The sequence below is a fragment of the Uloborus diversus genome, chromosome 4, assembly GCF_026930045.1.
Source record: "Uloborus diversus isolate 005 chromosome 4, Udiv.v.3.1, whole genome shotgun sequence".
Lineage (NCBI taxonomy): Eukaryota > Metazoa > Arthropoda > Arachnida > Araneae > Uloboridae > Uloborus > Uloborus diversus.
Genome location: NC_072734.1, coordinates 9302575 through 9320183, shown reverse-complemented (window position 1 = coordinate 9320183; position 17609 = coordinate 9302575). Strand labels below are relative to the sequence as shown.

General features: G+C 32.5%; 1 protein-coding gene and 3 non-coding genes across 4 annotated transcripts in view; 3 read left to right on the top strand and 1 right to left on the bottom strand.

The window, feature by feature from the left end:
- The first annotated feature begins 244 nt into the window (after window positions 1-244).
- Trnai-aau (transfer RNA isoleucine (anticodon AAU)) lies at window positions 245-318 on the top strand. Its single transcript has one exon. It is a non-coding gene; the product is annotated as a tRNA-Ile (tRNA).
- Window positions 319-562: 244 nt separating this feature from the next.
- Trnai-aau (transfer RNA isoleucine (anticodon AAU)) lies at window positions 563-636 on the top strand. Its single transcript has one exon. It is a non-coding gene; the product is annotated as a tRNA-Ile (tRNA).
- Window positions 637-842: 206 nt separating this feature from the next.
- On the top strand, window positions 843-916 carry Trnai-aau (transfer RNA isoleucine (anticodon AAU)). The gene has a single exon. It is a non-coding gene; the product is annotated as a tRNA-Ile (tRNA).
- Window positions 917-9908: 8992 nt separating this feature from the next.
- The window catches only part of LOC129221552 (serine/threonine-protein kinase PLK1-like), a 308268-nt gene continuing 300567 nt past the window's right edge, over window positions 9909-17609 (bottom strand). Inside the window, exon 13 of the mRNA XM_054856046.1 lies at window positions 9909-14179. Coding sequence (XP_054712021.1) covers window positions 13979-14179 — 201 coding nt within the window. The 3' untranslated portion in view covers window positions 9909-13978. The remainder of the gene's footprint in view (window positions 14180-17609) is intronic.

Below are 17609 nucleotides of genomic sequence, written 5' to 3'. Positions count from 1 at the left end.
TTAAAAATACTTTTTTGAAAAAGTGCACCCTAAGTTTCTCTTTTGCGACGCATTCAAAGGCTGAATTCGAAACTTGCAGGTCGACGAAATTTAAATTCGTGAAAAGACGTCTTCCTTTTTTTACTTCAGGCTTTGTGATCCTCGAAATAGTATAACTTAGAAAAAATGTTTCAACAAAATTTCGTTTTCAATTTCAATATTGGTATTATTTTTATTTATTATTATTTAACCCTGTATGATGCGCGGCCCATTAGCTCAGTTGGTTAGAGCGTCGTGCTAATAACGCGAAGGTCGTGGGTTCGATCCCCCCATGGGCCAAGGAAACTTTTTTCAATTGTTTCTTATCTCCATCAAAATTTCAGTGCATAAAATTATCAATTTGAAATCAGGAAACAAAAATATTTTTTTTATCAACGTGGTAAGTGGCAGTATATATATATATATTTACTTAATATTTCAACAAAATATTAATCTCAATTTCTCAATTTCAACTCATTCGTTTAAGGTGCAGTTCTCCTCGACCGAGGCCCATTTCGTTTAAGGTGCAGTTCTCCTCGACCGAGGCCCATTAGCTCAGTTGGTTAGAGCGTCGTGCTAATAACGCGAAGGTCGTGGGTTCGATCCCCCCATGGGCCAAGGAAATTTTTTTCAATTGTTTCTTATCTCCATCAAAATTTCAGTGCATAAAATTATCAATTTGAAATCAGGAAACAAAAATATTTTTTTTTATCAACGTGGTAAGTGGCAGTATATATATATATTTACTTAATATTTCAACAAAATATTAATCTCAATTTCTCAATTTCAACTCATTCGTTTAAGGTGCAGTTCTCCTCGACCGAGGCCCATTAGCTCAGTTGGTTAGAGCGTCGTGCTAATAACGCGAAGGTCGTGGGTTCGATCCCCCCATGGGCCATGGAATGCCACTTTTTCGAAATGACTTTTTGAAATAACATTTCGATTAAAATTTCCATTTTTCATAATTTAAACTCATTGTAGGATTCTGAACCTGCAGTTGTGTTATTGTATTAAAATAGGGATAAGAGAAAATTATTTTAATATATGCTTCCTCCACAATAATTATAAATCTCAATGCTTTTTAATACAGTATGTAGTTTTAAGCAGTTAAATTTACACCACTTACAGGGACAGAGGGACAGATCCAGAAATAATTCCTGGAAGCCATTATCGAGTAAAAAAAACTCTCCAGCGTAAAATTTACAAAAAAAAGTTCCTGGTTCTGCACCCCCCCCCCCCCCCAGCTTCCCATAAAACCAATTTAATTTACTTTTAGTAGCAAAAGATTATTTCTAATATTTCTTTGTACGAGGATGTACAAGTACTTTATTTAACTACTATCCAATTCAATACTAAACCTAAAATCCATACTTTATTGCATTTAGCCGTAAGAATTACAGACATTGTCCAGATTATCCCATAGCCTTATGGTGCAACTAGTAAATGATTAACACTACAGGATATTACACCTGCAAATTATGTAATTACGAAAGTCACAGCAAATAAGTTTTTTTCAAAATATTCAGCAATAACTTCATGCAATGTAAAGCAGGTGCTATTTTGTTCACAAGGGGGCTCTCTACAAATGATGTCACGCTTTGAGGGGGGGGGGGGATCTTCGAGAAATTGTGAATTTCTGACACGGGGGTGGGTGGGGGTAACAAGAAATGCGACATCAAGCTTCCTTTTTTTTAAAGTATAGGTTAACAAAAAAAGTGTGACACAAAGCAAAGGAGGAGGTTTGGGCTTTATCACAATGTTGATAAACCCCAAATTACTTAATTCCACTTCAAGCTCAAATTAGCAACTGATTTTAGAGACGAGTTTCAAGGCTTCAAGAAACCTTTTTCAGTGGTAAGAAGTCAGCTGTTGAAAGTAAAATCATTTCTCGAATGATTTAACATGCAAAAACTCACACTTCTTTGCATTGAAAAAGGGGGTACCTTGAAACATAGATCTTAAAATGAAATAGATGTGCCTTCTCCCCACTTTTTCTCCTCAGAGCGCGCGTCAACACCTCCCGTTGGACATCACGTGATCAAGGGACACCTCTCACAAGAAACTGTTTCCCCGATCGAAGAGAATCACTTTGCGCCGCGATCATTTACACAATTAGGGGAAATTAAAGCATTTAACCCATGGGCTAAATGCTTTAAGCATGGGTTAAACTCCCCTTTAAGCATGGGTTAAATTAAACCATTTAACGCATTATTAAAGAAAAAGGGAACACTCTGTCCCTCACGTAACACGTCATATTTTTCACTAAAAGTAATAATTAAAAAAGGTAACAATTTTTTTTTTCATTAAGAAATCGCAAATGTATTTGTTGTACTTTTGCAAAAAATGTCCTTTGTTACTTTTTAAGTTATTACTTTTTAATGAAATGCGGAACAAAATGACAGCTTTTTCATGGAATGGTCCATTAGATATTTTCCCAATCATAACTTTTGAAGCAGGCGCACAAGCTATTTAAACTTTTTTTCAAGTGCTTTAAATACTGAGTAGAAATAGACGTCTTCAAAAATCTTAAACAAAAATTGACCTTATAAATTTTCTTATATTTCAATCAAATTTTTCAAATACAGATAAATGGTTGCAATGCGTGCTTTTTCCCACAACTTTTGAAGCCAGTGCAACAATTTAACATAAAATCCTATCTAAAACCATAAACCAATTAGAAATACAAATGTAAATAGTATCGAATATCAATTAACTCTATTAAATAATATTCTAAGATTCGCATGCATTTCGCACCAACACTCTATTAGCCAAACAAATAGCTTTGGTTTGTTCCTGATTTTTAAGCAACTAATGGTCATTTGACTTCCTCCCCCTCACCAATTTTTCTTTTCTTTTTTTTTTTTCGTCCTACAGGATATGATAATTTTGACAATTTAAACTCGAGGGTGAAGAAAACTAGTAATTATTGTCCCTCAACAATATTAATTTTGTCACTTTCCTACTTATTGGTCTTTGTGAATTATTTTCATTGTTCGAATTGACTGCGCGATACATTCTAACGCTTCAATATTTAGTAACGATTAATTTTATAAACTTGTTAACGAGAAAATCTGCTGCTTCTGTTTCCAACATATGCTTATTTAAACTTAGAAAAACGGAATTTGAAATTTTTCTCATAACTCTTGTGGCTTCATGAGTAACATTATATTTTTGTGTTTTACTCCCAAAACTTTTTCACATTCTCGCTCAGTTGTTCTTCGCAAATGTACATATTTCAATGGTTGCAATCTGCAATAACTTATCATACTTGAATGTGTCTCAAAATTCTTAAATTTTATTATGCCTATTTTTTGGTTTATTGTAGTTAAGACTGCGTTGCAGTCGTCGCAGTTCACAAAAAATCCAGCGTAGTCGGAAACATCATTAATATACTGCGTCATGTTAATTGAGATGATTTCTGAATTTTCCAAATCGTCGTCAAAGGAATCGGAAGAAAAGGCTTTCTTTCAAAGCATTTTTGTTACGCTTCAAATTTAATCTTAGCATTTGAAGGTTGTCAAAATTAGCGCAATTTAAAGAACTGAACTCCTTAATTTCCGTATGAATGAATAATCTTTTTTTCGCACTTCGAAATTGTCCGACGATTATTGTTGAATCCCCCCTCACAACCAGTTTCAAGGTGATCCCGAGTAAGCATATAAGTCATTACGCAGTTTAGAACTGGAATTCGGGCACCTACATACTTTTCATATGTTCCCAGCACACTTTTCAATAGGGAAATTAGGAAACTTAAAAATCCAGTTTTTCGAGGACATACTATAACTAATTTTCCATCGCTTGATTTTAGTGATTTAATATAATGCTCGGCATCTACAATAAATTGCTTAAAATATTCTTAATTTCGACTCTGCAGGGGACCTTTTTTGCCTTTAGCAGAAAGAAAGATTTCTGTTTTTCAGAAAGTCCACAATGTCTTTATTTTTTAATAAAATTGGCACCAGCATCGCATTCATCAAACCCTCTTTCGCTAGAAAATCTCAGATTCACACATATAGAGATTTCTCACATAAGTATAATGAAAATCTTCAGACAATCCTAGACTTTTAACGACGCTTCGCATTGTTATATCACTGCTGCCCGAGAAGAGGGAGACACGATGTCCCTTGATCACGTGATTCTCGGCAGAATCATGATGACCCCACTTTCTCCGGGCGAAATACGCTGCGCTGTAGGAGAAAGGCCTATCTATCCCTTTTAAAGATCTATGCCTTGAAACCGCAAACAACTGTCTGCAATCAGTTGATAATTGGTCAACTTTGTTTACTACTGTTACATAAGCCATAGTTGCGATTACTACCTGCCGTAACAATAAATATTAACCTTGTCGTTATGATTGTGCTAAAAAGCTTATAGTTTCAAAAAAACTTTATACTTTCATGTAAACTGAAAAAGAAATCCATTTCCAAATGATTCCTTGATTGAAATGTGACTTGCAGACATATTTTCTTAAAATGAATTACTAATTCTATCAAAGAATTATGTACCCCAGAATTTGGAATGAAAGACAAAAAAGGAATTCTTAAACACAAGTTCCGACTCCAATATCCACTGCTAAGATAGATAAGGCTCTATAAATTAGTGGCTTGATTATGGAACATAAGTGATTTTATTTAAACGCTTTTTTACACCAAATTTAAAAAAAATTAATTATGCTATTGAGAAAGTAGTATTAAAATTATTTAATGGGATAGTTAAATTTATATTACTAATATTATATTCAGAAAAAATATTACAATACAGTAAAATCCCACTAATGCAGACACTAACAGGACAAATTTTTTTGTATGTTACAAGGACAATTTTTTTTGTCCGCCATGGAGAGGTGTCCGCAGGACAGGGGTTTAATAATGTTATTTGCATTGGAACTGGGGAATTAAAAATTGTCCGCATAAGAGGAGTGTCTGCCTTTGAGGGGTGTCCGTTAGGAGGGGTTTTGCCGTATTTTCATCTAATGGAGGGTTGTTTTTAGGAGTACTTATCTTTTAGGGGAACTCTTGCTCTAGGGGGGGGGGGGTACATGGTACACTCCATGAGTTTTTGTTTTTATGTAGAAAGAGCCACCAACTTGAATGACATTGGTTATAAAGCTGATGGAGATGGTTTGAAATTTGATCCATATGTTCACAAAAACGATATATATTGTGCAACATTTTAAGAACAGTGCTACCTACCTATGTCTTTTAAATGCTTGTTTAGGTTATTAAATGTGAAAACCAACTTTAATGCTCCATACCCTTTGAACACAAAGCCTAATTTATACATATATACACTCTGGTATGGTCGATCAGTGTATGTTGATGAGTAGGCCTTATCAGTAAAATCCCTCCCACATAAAAATTTCTTGTTACATCCCCAGGTCCAGTACCTGGGATAGGTAACCCACCCCATCATCGAGGGATAATCTTTTGGGGACGGCAAAATCCATTGCATAAAAATCAATTTTAAAAAAATTTTTGAGTACCACATAAGATGTACTACTTTAGTTCTTGTTGTATTGTGCCAGCTAGACTGGCAATTAGGGGTGTGCTGCTTCACATTTCCAACTGCAACAAAATTTGGTGTGAAGTCAGATTTCCACAGTACAAACATGCCTTAAGACCCCGTTTATAGGGTAGGCAACTATTCACAGCCCAACACATTCACACAAAGAAAGGACAAGGACAAAAAATACATCCATATCGAAACCGGGACCTCCCCATTGCAGTCCGACTTCTCTGAACACTAGACAAGAGAGCAGTGTTAAAAAGGATTATTTAAGCAAATTTTAGGATTATTTAAGCTATTTCAAGCAAATATAAAGAAGTTTTCTGCTCTTATATAGAAGTTTGGTAAGACCTCATTTGGAGTATGCTGTTCAGTTTTGGACTCCTTATCTTAAGAAAGATATTAATGTATTGGAAAGGGTTCAAAGGCGGGCTATAAGGCTAATAAATGGACTTTTTCATTTAGACTATGATTCCAGGCTTAGAAGACTAAAAATGTACTGTCTTGAGCAAAGAAGAGACCGAGGGGACATGATTCAGTTGTTTAAATTTATTAAAATGAAAGATGTTACGGGGCCGAAGTTTAGCACTGAAAACAGGACAAGGGGTCATTGTTTTAAGCTATTTAAGTCTCAGGCTAACATGGATATTAGGAAAAAGAACTATTTCAGCAGGGTAGTGGAACCTTGAAACAGCTTACCGGAAGAGGTGGTAATGAGCACGAGAGTAGATAGTTTTAAGAGGGCCATTGATCTTCACTGGGGATTGTATATTGACTAGGACCAGGCTAGCTGGACCCAGAGCCAGTTGCTGGTCGTCACTTTTGTATTTGTATTTAATTGGTGTACCACAGTGGCGCAGCCATGGGAGAAGTTTTGAGGTTAAAACCCCACCCAGAACTACAGCTTATTTTCCGGCCAAAAACTAAGGGAAAAAAAGTTTTTCCAAGCAAGATAAGTTTGAACAAAATATCTTACTGCTTATTGACCAAGAAGCAATCACAAAAAGGGAGTCATGATCCTCAACACTTCCTGCGCTCCACAATTTTTTTTTACGGAAAGAAAGAAAGAGGAAGTTTATCCCACACCATATTTTCTGTGTGGCTCCCTTCCCAATTAATTCTTATTGAAAGATCAAAATAGTTATTAGTTAGCATTTGACATTCGTCAAGACATTGATGTATAAGAAGAGGAGTTTTTAAATGATTTCAAGAAAAAATCAAGGAAATGAACATACGATTAAAATAAAGGTAATCAAAACTATTTCTTTTCAAAGTAATTGTGATATCAATACGAAGTAGTAATTATTATTTTTAAGCAAATGAAATAAATGAATAAATATTAAGCATTATATTATTGTAGCATAGGGGTGTGCACCTCGAAGCGATTTTTCGAAAATTCGATTTTGTTCTTTTTCTATTCCAATTTTAAGAACATTTTACCTAGCAAATTATCATAACATGGAAGAGTAAATTACAAAATTATCATAACGTGGAACTGTAACATTGGCAAGCAAATGAGCGTAGCAAATTGGCGAGGAATTCGTCATCCATTACTTGTAAATATACAAGCGAACCAAATGACCTTTTAATTTTCGACCTTCTATTACGAGCAGCGCCGTGTGGGTACCACTAGTGCACAAATAAAGGAAAAATAGGATGTTCATTTCTCATAATTGAAGTAATTTATAAAACTGATTCAGGGACTTAAATTCAGCTTTTTTCATATCAACATTAAAAATAGTTCACAACTAAGACAAAGACTACTAGTTTGTTAGGAACATTAAACAGTATGTAATATAAATAAACTAATAGAGTAGCTGTTTTCACTAAACTTGTAACATGTGTTCAGTTTATTAAAGAATGAGTAATATATTTAAAACAAATTTGAAATTCATTATCAGTTTGTGTGCACAAGACTATGAAATAAGTATACAATTGTGCTATTTATCCTGTTTGAGATATTTTTAAAAAAATTTCACATATTTTTGCTGTAACTTGATCTATCTTTTGGAACATGCAGTAATTTATTACTTGCATAGGGCGTAAAATTAACTGTCTACTTAAATAATGAATAGTGACTGATTATAGGATTGCTGTTTCATATTTCTTTTAATTATCTACTCATTTATTTTCATTTTAAACTTTTTTTTTTCATTTTTTTTTATATTCAGGTTCAATGGCCAAAACTGTACGAAGCCGATTTTATCCAAGCCGGTTATAACCATGGTTAAATCCACCACTGGCTGATACTCGTACAACTAGGGGGGGGGGGAGCACTTTAAATGATCCCCTGGGGGTGGCAGAACGATTTGCACCAGCCCTGTGCACAAAAAAGAATTTTCAAAGCATGCACACACATGCACAATAACATGTGCATGAAAAGCGTATATCTATGCTTCTGTATTTAAAAGAAAATTGTAAAAAATAAGTAAACTAGAAATATTTTGGTGATTTAACTCTAATCTGCAGCCAGGGACTGATTTACACACCTGGGGGCCCCGGGCACTAACAGATACGGTGCCCCCCCCCCACACACACAAAAAATATGAAGGTAAGTGTTGGATATTATTTTGATAGAAAGAAAAATTTTAAAAATCGATTTCATACGAAAAAGTTATTAAGATGTTTTGCAAAGAAATTATTTAATATAAATCAGGGATGACAGTGGTCAGAGAGCAGAAAGGAGGAAATCCAAAAAAATTTCGTAAAAGGGATGATAACCAAAACATTTCATAAAAGGGATGATATCCAAAACCGCATCAAAATAGAACCTAGAAGCCACAAAAGTCCAAAATTCAACAAAAAAAAGGCTAAGTTACCAGTTTTTAAGGTATTACACATATAACTAAGTGTAAGTAATAATTTTGTACAATTTGCTGCATTGTACCTTTTCTTGCAAGAGTGTTTATTCCTAAATAAATCTAAATTTTGAAAAAAATGCAACAATTTCCAATCCCTGAGTCCTTTGAGTAGCCAGTGTCAACTTTTCATATTTTTTAGAAAAAAATACATCTTTTTCATTAAAAACATTTGAGTTTATAGTGTTAAACGAGTGAGAACATAAATTTTAAAACTAGGTATGTTAAAACAGAGAGAAAAATCAAAAATTTCTTCATGTGGTAAAACATACTTTTCATAGAAAGAATTGAAAATAAATATGTATGCATATAAAGGATTGGTTATCTTTTCCTTGCATTGGAACCCAAAATTTGTTTTCAAAAGCTTCCTAATACGATTTTGGAATCAAAAGAACAACTTGCAGCTGCCTCATTTAATCATGAAATCTCAAAACTTTTAACAGGCTGTAAAGCCTAAACCATTTGAGATTCACCATAAATATTTTTTACACTTTCTTAAATATACAAAAAAGGTAACTATGCCAAGTTTCAATAAAATTCGAGACTGTGGGTGCTAAGCCAAATTTTTTGATTGAGTTTTGCATTTTTTCTAAAATAAATTAAAGAAATAAAAATATTATTGAAATACTGAATAAAATAAGCAGATATAAGGTAGCATATAGTAAAAAACCACCCAACATTAAAAATAATTGAAATACTTGCAGGATGCAAAAAGATTGAGATCTCAAGCGAGGCATGTAACTTTCGGCACAGCACGTGTTTGACGTCGTTGGCATGATTCCAAAACGTATGTTTTTGGCAGATATCGCGGAGGATGAGGATTTGATGGGGGAAAATAGAAAGAATAAGAAACCGGGGACCGAAAATAAAACAAATCGTATTTTTCCCCCGATTTTCAGAAAAATAAGGCCTGAAAGAGGCAAAAAAAAAAAAGGGAGGAAAGGTTTTAAAAGACGACAGAAAAAGCCGAAAAAATCTCATTCCTGATAAATCTAAAATAATTTTATGGTTTTCACGTTAGAAATTTTTTTAGTCTTAGATGGAAGAACTATGATACATATGGTAAAGGTAAATCATAATGTGCTTTCTGCATATCAATGATTCTTTATATATTTTCTCTGTTTTCTTGTAGTAAATTCATCTATAATATCCTCATAATCAAGTTATAGGTCCAACTTACTTCTATTGATAACAGAGCTAATAAAGATAATTTACAATCAGAAATGAGAGTACGCAAAGGACACTTAATTCTCTTCAATAGCGAAAATGATCGTTCTCCACAACAATTGGCTAATATGCTTTCATTTAATAAAAAAAATTGTTAAATGACAATTTTTTTTGTTTCTTTTAGTTAGAGGCCCCGAACACTGGTCCCTAAAAAAAAAATTGATGACAGAAATTTGGTGCCCGCTTTCCTTTGGTGCCCCGGGCCCTGAATGCCCTGCCGTGAATCAGTCCCTGCCTGCAGCCATAATTTAAGAATGTTGATGCATGATGTGTATAATTCATAATATATGACCAAAACAATTATAAAAATGCCATTTATTGACACATCAGGCATTTAACACAACTAAACTTAAAGCAGAAACAATACACAGTTTGCAACAAATTACAAGAAAGGTACACTATTGATTACAAAAAAGAAAAGTTACAACTTTAACATTTAAAAATCAGTCTTAATTTAATTGCAAAATTAAACACAAACACTGTACTAAGTTAAAGCACACAGTTTGGAAAGAATGGAATGAGAACTGTATCACATTTGGCACAAAAGTAGTGTTCTAGTACGAAAGAACACGGCACTGCCACAAGTTGGCACATGCCACTCCAAACACAACACAGATGATTTTATGGCTTAATTCGTAAGACACTAAAAAATGAAAATAAGAATTTCTTTTGTAGCATCAAAATCAAATTTGCACACTTAAATGGAGAGATATAATTATAAAAGTAATGAAGTCTGATTGGAATTATTGTAGGATTTTGAAAACAATCATGCAAATGAATGATACACAAATTCTTAACTTTATGGTGATAAAGAAGATAACCAATTGTAAATGTATTATAACATAGTACAGAAAATAGTAGTTTTTGTCATCTGTTACAATATTGTAGAGCAAAGGTTCACAACTTTTTCCTTTTTTACTTATAACAACTACACAATATTTTTAGCTTACGTTCGACGAGCACGACCGGTTAGTTAATCGAGTGACAGCTAATGATCACGTGCTCCAATCAACCAATCAACTGCTTAGAATGGTAACCGATGCGGTAACCGGTTGATCATAGAACGCTGCAGTTAGTAACCGGTTACTTACCGGTCGACCGGTGAGGTTCGTCGAACGCAAGGTTAGAAAATACTCATAACCTTGACTTTATGTATCTGAACCACTTCCAGTGATAGATGACACACAAGAGATAATTTGAGCAAAACATCACCTCTTCGTACTTTTTAAAAAGTATATTTTAACAAAATTTAATAGGTTATAATTTGAAATTTTTGTGCATTTGATACTTATAAAAGGTATTTTTGAACTGTTGTTGAGAATATTTAATTTTAATGAACGTCCTTTATGCTTCATGCCACGGCAACTTAAGCTTAATGGACATGGCTTAAAGACAGTAACTTACTGCTTAATCCACAAGCTTTGCTTTCAATTGATGAGTTGCCGGAATGCTTAGTTTTTTTAGCTACCAGTTAGTTGGCACTCTCAGTTTGAATGAGATGACATCTGCCTCCAGTTTGGTTATTGACTATTCCACACTAAAGAGTCCATAAAAACGAAACTGTAGGTTCGGGATGTTCTAACAAAGCTGTTGGTTTATTGCATAATCAACACATCAGCTTTCTTCAGTAACTTCAAAACCTTCTCAATCAATTCCAGATTTTTTTTTTTTCTTTTCTTCAAACTTAGTAAAGTATTTGTTAAAAATTAATAATTTGTTTATTTATTTTGTTAAGGTTAATGCAGTTTCTCAAAATAGTAAAATTACTTATTGAAAGAGATACAAATGCCCATCTATTATTACAAACATTCATGCAACAAACTGAATACATATCATTAACTATCAAAAAATTGTTTTTCTGAGGTTCAGACAGACAGTTGCGAAGTGATTGTTTTTGCACAAGGGAAGACTGGCGGTACTATTCAAAAGAATAAAAGTCCACAACATTGATTTATAATTAGATCCTTCAGTAATAATGGAGCATTAATTATTTTTTACAGCATGAGGTTTTTACATTTCAGCACATAAATCAAATTTTTAATTAGTCCTCCTAAAATTATATATATATTTTTTTATAATTTTCTATACATGCTTTTTAATTATAGTACAACTCAGAATGCTATTTACTATTTCAGGTGTACGTAAATGAAAATTATGGAACATTGGGAACTTAATAAACATTCACTATCAAGGGTCTGGCCAGAGGAAATGTGGGTCCCTTTAAGGACCCTTCACAAAAATCGAATTAGTTAAAAAGGACCCTTCACAAAAATCGACTTAGTTCAAAAAGACCCTTCACAAAAATCTAATTAGTAAAAAAGGAACCTTCACAAAAATCGAATTAGTAAAAAAGGAACCTTCACAAAAATCGAATTAGTTCAAAAGGACCCTTCACAAAATTTTGATTGACCAAATGAGACCTTTCTTGGATTCATTTTTTAATAAATGAATACACAAATCAGGAATCTAATCTATAATGCATAACTTTTGGTTTACATTTTAAAATTTCACAAAAAGATTTGATTTTTCACAAAACATTTTTTAAAATTCACAAAAATAGGACCCAGTGAAAAATCCTGGACAGATCCCTGACTATTAATTGCTCATGATTATTGATATTTGATGCAACAAACAAATGGTAGCAACTTACATTTCTTGGAGCTATGTTAAACTTACAATGAAAAAATTTAAAAGTTAAACTTTTTTAAAGAGCATTTTACTTTAAAGGTTCCTTCCCCTGTACTGAGAGGAATTAAAGTGGTCTTCATGAACTGCTTGGACATCAATAAATATGAATGGTTTCTTGAATTGTGCCACACCGCTACCATGAAAGATAAACTGTTTTCTTCAAACTGACATAAGTCCTGCTTAATACTTATTCTTATCACTTTTTGCAGGGATAGTGTTTTTACAGGACATATTTTCATGAACAACTTAGAACAAAAAATACTTACATGGTTATAAAAATTAATACTACTAATTTGATGACATTTTAGAATTTATAAAAAAATATGAATTTTTTGATTAATATATACATATAATAGCATATATGGAAGACACCTCAATGTTTTTGTTCCAATTGCTGCAATTAGATATCTTTGACACAGTTTGAAATTCAAAAACTACAAAGACTATGTCTCTGGCATCATCTACAATTAAAACTCACATGATCTAATACTGTATATTACTACTTGGAAGATTCAGTGTCATACGTAGTACGCGATCAAATTGTGCAGATTGACGGTTCTTCAGAGGTGTCACTGAAATCCATACAGCATTTCAGTCAAGGGCACCCAATGCAAATTGTAAAGGGGGGGGGGGGGCTCAGATATTTTCTCGATGGCTTAAGAGGGTATTTTCTCCATGGAAACTGATTTCAGGACAGATTAGAATCATTAAAATATTTCATTTTTAATAAATTATTTATTAATTGCTGGAGAATAAATGCTTTACATTTTTGCAAAGAAAAAAGTACCAAAAGCAAAAAAGTTCTAACTTCAAAGGGGGGCTTGAGCCCCCCTATATGGGCGCCCTTGATTTCAGTGCCATCACCAAGGAAATAACCGACAAACTGCATAATTAGATTATATACCACATGAATACCAATTCAATTATTAATACCAGACTATGCTATGGATACATTTAGAAAACATCGGAGAAAAATATTTGTATCTTCACATTTAGTCTTTAACAACTGTAATATGTCAGTTGATCAACAGCATGCAAAAAAGGAGCAATAAAATTAAATTTTGAAAGGAATATGATTTTCCGATTTATTTTTTGCACTTTTGATTCAGCATCAAAATAGAACATTATAAAAATGTAAAATTTTGAATAGTGCAATTGTAATTTATGCAAACAAATTTTAATGATTCATCTTCTCCCAATTTGAACCATCTAAAAATGAGAAAAATAAAATAATATCTTAACAGGAACACACTTTTCTTGATTGATTTTTTGCACTTATGATTCATCATCAAAATAGAACATTATAAGAAGTGTAAAATTTTGAATAGTGCAATCATTATTTATACTAAATTTTTTTAATCATTCCTCTTCTCCCGATTTGAACAATTTAAAAAAAAAAAAAACACAACAAAATAAACTAAAGATAATTCTAATAAATATAATATCAACTCATAAAATTTAATGGCGATGATTGAAATCCATCCACTTCGATGTGCGCTTTTTGTTTCAATCCGAATATCTATGATTTCATATGAGAAAGAAGACATTTGTTCCGCGAGGGAAACTTGAGCTGCAAAGGAAGAACAACACAACAAAACGATGGAACGAACATTGTATCCTCAGTCGAGTCAATACAAAATTAAGTATTCTGCAGCAGATGCGAAAGAAAAGATGGGCCTCCACTAGGCTGAATCACCTTCCAGTTGAGCAAAATCCTGCAGCACTGAGGCTGCATACTGGAGGCGGGAACGAATGCTCGGGGAGCATCCATGCTGGCAGAGTGCCGACAAGGCGTAAGTAGAGGAATGGCGATCTTCGTCTATGTACATAACAGTTCCATCTCCACCTATCACAATCTTCGTATGGTCCTTGAAGAAATTGATCTGAGAAAGAGAAGTGAAAAGAGGTAAAGAAAAGGGACATTCCATGGAAAATGGTGATTTTGTCCCGCACTCGACGATTCATATACAGTTGGCTCTCTGTTTAACAACGCTCTATTTAACGACGGCTTTTCACAATCCCAGACGGTCCGCTTTTGTTTTAGAAGCATTCTATTTAAGGATGATTTCTACTTAAGGACGATTTTTGGTGGTCCCTTGAAAGTCGTTAAACAGAGAGCCAACTGTATGTCAATAAAAATACTTTAAAAATACTAATGAACAATTTTTTTCTGCTTAACAAATTACAGTCGGACAACGATTTAATGAATTTCGAGATTTAACAAATTTTTTTTTCCTCGACAAAAATGAAGGTAAAAACCCCTATTTACCGGATAATAAACCCCGAATGAACAAATTGTTTTAACAGTCGAAAAATAATTTTTTTTTGTTAATTTGAGTTAGAAAATATTGGATTGTTTACCAACCGCTACATCCATATTATCCGAAATAGAAAAAGACTTTTCTTAGAATCAATCAGCAATTTTTGACGGGTGAAGGGGCAACCTACAAATATTGATTTTGATGCCAAAAAGCAATAGTGAAACTCCCATAAAAATTTTTCAAATGCTTTATATGGCCTCGAAACTGTAAAAACATATCTCATGCAGCAGGCTGCAAAGGACATAGTATTTTCTTCTCTCGATAAAGTCAAAAGAGAACTATTTCGAGTCAAGTATCAAGGAAATTGTCAAACATCAAACATCATTACTTAGTGTTAGTAGTTTGTGAAATGCTGAATAAAAAGTTCTTAATTCAGTTTCACTTTCTAATTATGGATATTTTTGCGTAGTTGCTAATTAGGGGTTTTAGATAAGGTAAGTGCAGTTTTTCAATTTTTTTCACACCCCGATATTTATTTATTTATTAATTAAAAGCATTGCACACTACAGAAATAATCCAATTACAGTGACAACAATATAGAAAAAGCAATTAAAACAAACAATACATTTAAAATATTAAAACATAAATACTTAAAATTGTGCGAATATTACGAATAACCCCGATTTAATACATAAAAGTTTCGGTCCCGATGAATTCGTTAAATCCGGGTCCGACAGTACAAACTTATGTGTGATATCTTAAGCAAAAAAATGTGTCATTACCCTTTAAAATTATTACTTTTTAACGAAACATATGAACTATCACGTGCGAGACACGTGATTGAATTTTTTGTGAAATGGCCCTAAAACTCTTGGTAAAACATTTGTAATAATTTATTTTTTTGAAAAATTATAATCTACAGGGCCTGTGCCAGGGATTTCAAATTGCTAGCCAACAAATTAGCTAAAATTTATAAGTCTTGGCCAAGTTTCAAAAGTTTCAGCTAAATACTAATTCTAATAAATTTCAACAGCAGATTTTTTTTTCTTTTACAAAACTTCAATCAAAAAACAAAGTATAACGATACATTTTTCAATTTTTAAACCTTTTGATTTCTTTTTTTTCATTCTTAAATGAAAGTGTTACCTACTAAAAGTAACCATTAACGATGGCCCAGCTAAGTCCCAATTATTTCGCGGATAAATTAAAAAAAAAAAATAATAATAATGCCTTGTTCACGGAAATAAAAAAAAGAAAAAACAATTTTAATGTTTAAAAACTGAGGCAAATTTAATATCAAAGTAGTAATTTTGTTAATTGTGCAAACAATGACAAACATTGACAAACAAATACAATGACAAACAACATATTTTAATGATAAGCGGGAATCTAATATTAAGGTCTGCTAATTAAAGTACAGCTTAATTAGCAATTATCCTTTTAGTTCAAATGTATGCTAAAAACTAGTATTTAGTAAATTTGAAAACATACTGGCAATTTATAATTTTGGTGAATGCCTAAGATTTATGTATTTCCCCTCCATCAGTTATTTTCACCTCAAAAATAATGACTTTATAAGGCCTGTCATGGAGGTGAGGAATTTTCCATTAATATAAGCCTAATGGATACATTTTTCAGGGAAATATTTTGTTACTTCGTTGCTACAATCTGCACATGTTAAGCATATGAAAACATGCTCACTTCTTTTTTTTACATTAATTTACATCCCTGAAATTCGAGTTCACGGAGGTGAGAAGTCAGAATAACCACACTTAGTTTTTAAAGCAAAAACCATCTTCTTGTTTCTAGACAAAAATCTCACAACTTTTTTTATGGCTGAAAATAAACAAGGGGGCTCCCCTGTATCATGGAAAAAAAAATTTGATGCCATCACTGCCATGTGCTAATGAAAGATGGCATTTTGCGTTTATGTAACGGAGGTGAGAATTTGTGTGACAGGACTCCTTATCTTACTAAAACAAACTAAAACACAGTATTAAAAAATTAAATATACTTAAACAACTAGTATTTGAGACACTTGTGAAATAAATAAATAATTATATACTTTTCACTAAACAAGTTATTAAGCAACATAAACAGTCACACAAGGTGTGTGACATGCCATGGAGCTGAGAATTCATATGTTGTGAACCAAAAATATACTAAAATAAAAATTATTATTAAAAAACTGTTGGCAGGTTTAAATAGATATATTTTTGATAAAATTAAAAAGCATGTTAAATGAATAGTTCCCTAAAGTTTTTAATGTAAAAGGCATGTGACAGAAAAGTTACTTTTTGAAGAATGATCCTTATATTTTAAGCATACAATAAAGAAGAATAAGACACTTAATAACAATACATAAGACATTTAATTTTCACTATCACCAGCATTTCTTGTAGTGCTGGTGATTCGAAATGAATTCCTAATTTAGTGCGGTGTTTTTTTTTTTCACAAAATTTTTAACATTTTTTTGACATGATTTTAAGGATAAAAAAAAAAAAAAAAAAGAATTGTGGAAATTTTAGAGAATTTTCCATTTGCCAATTCTTATGCCAACTGAAAATTTCTTTTGCTGAATTTATGATTTTATCACATTTGGCGCAGTGGGAAATATTTAGCACAAGCTCTGAATGTATACCACTGTTCAAAAATAAATTGACATGTTAAAAGCGTAAGCAAAATATAATTCAACTGAGTTGAGAAAATTAATAGCCTTTAAAAACTAAAGGTTAGGGTCAAACTTTTTGAATGTCACATTTCTCATTTCAATATGTACTCTAAATCAACTGTTGGTGATCTAATAGAACTAATTATACAGTGGATTGATAGTGCACTCCATGAATGAAAATTTGTTAAAGTTTTAAGATTGTGTGGTATGAGTTACCAAAATCTGAGTCACTGAATTTTATTTATAATGAAAGTAAAGACTTTTTTCCTGCATTTTGAATTGCTTCAACATTAACATAAACTTATAAGATTTCGATGCATAATTTATGGTGGTTCAGTATTAATAATAACACTGAAGATGCAACGTTCAGCTTAAAAAGAG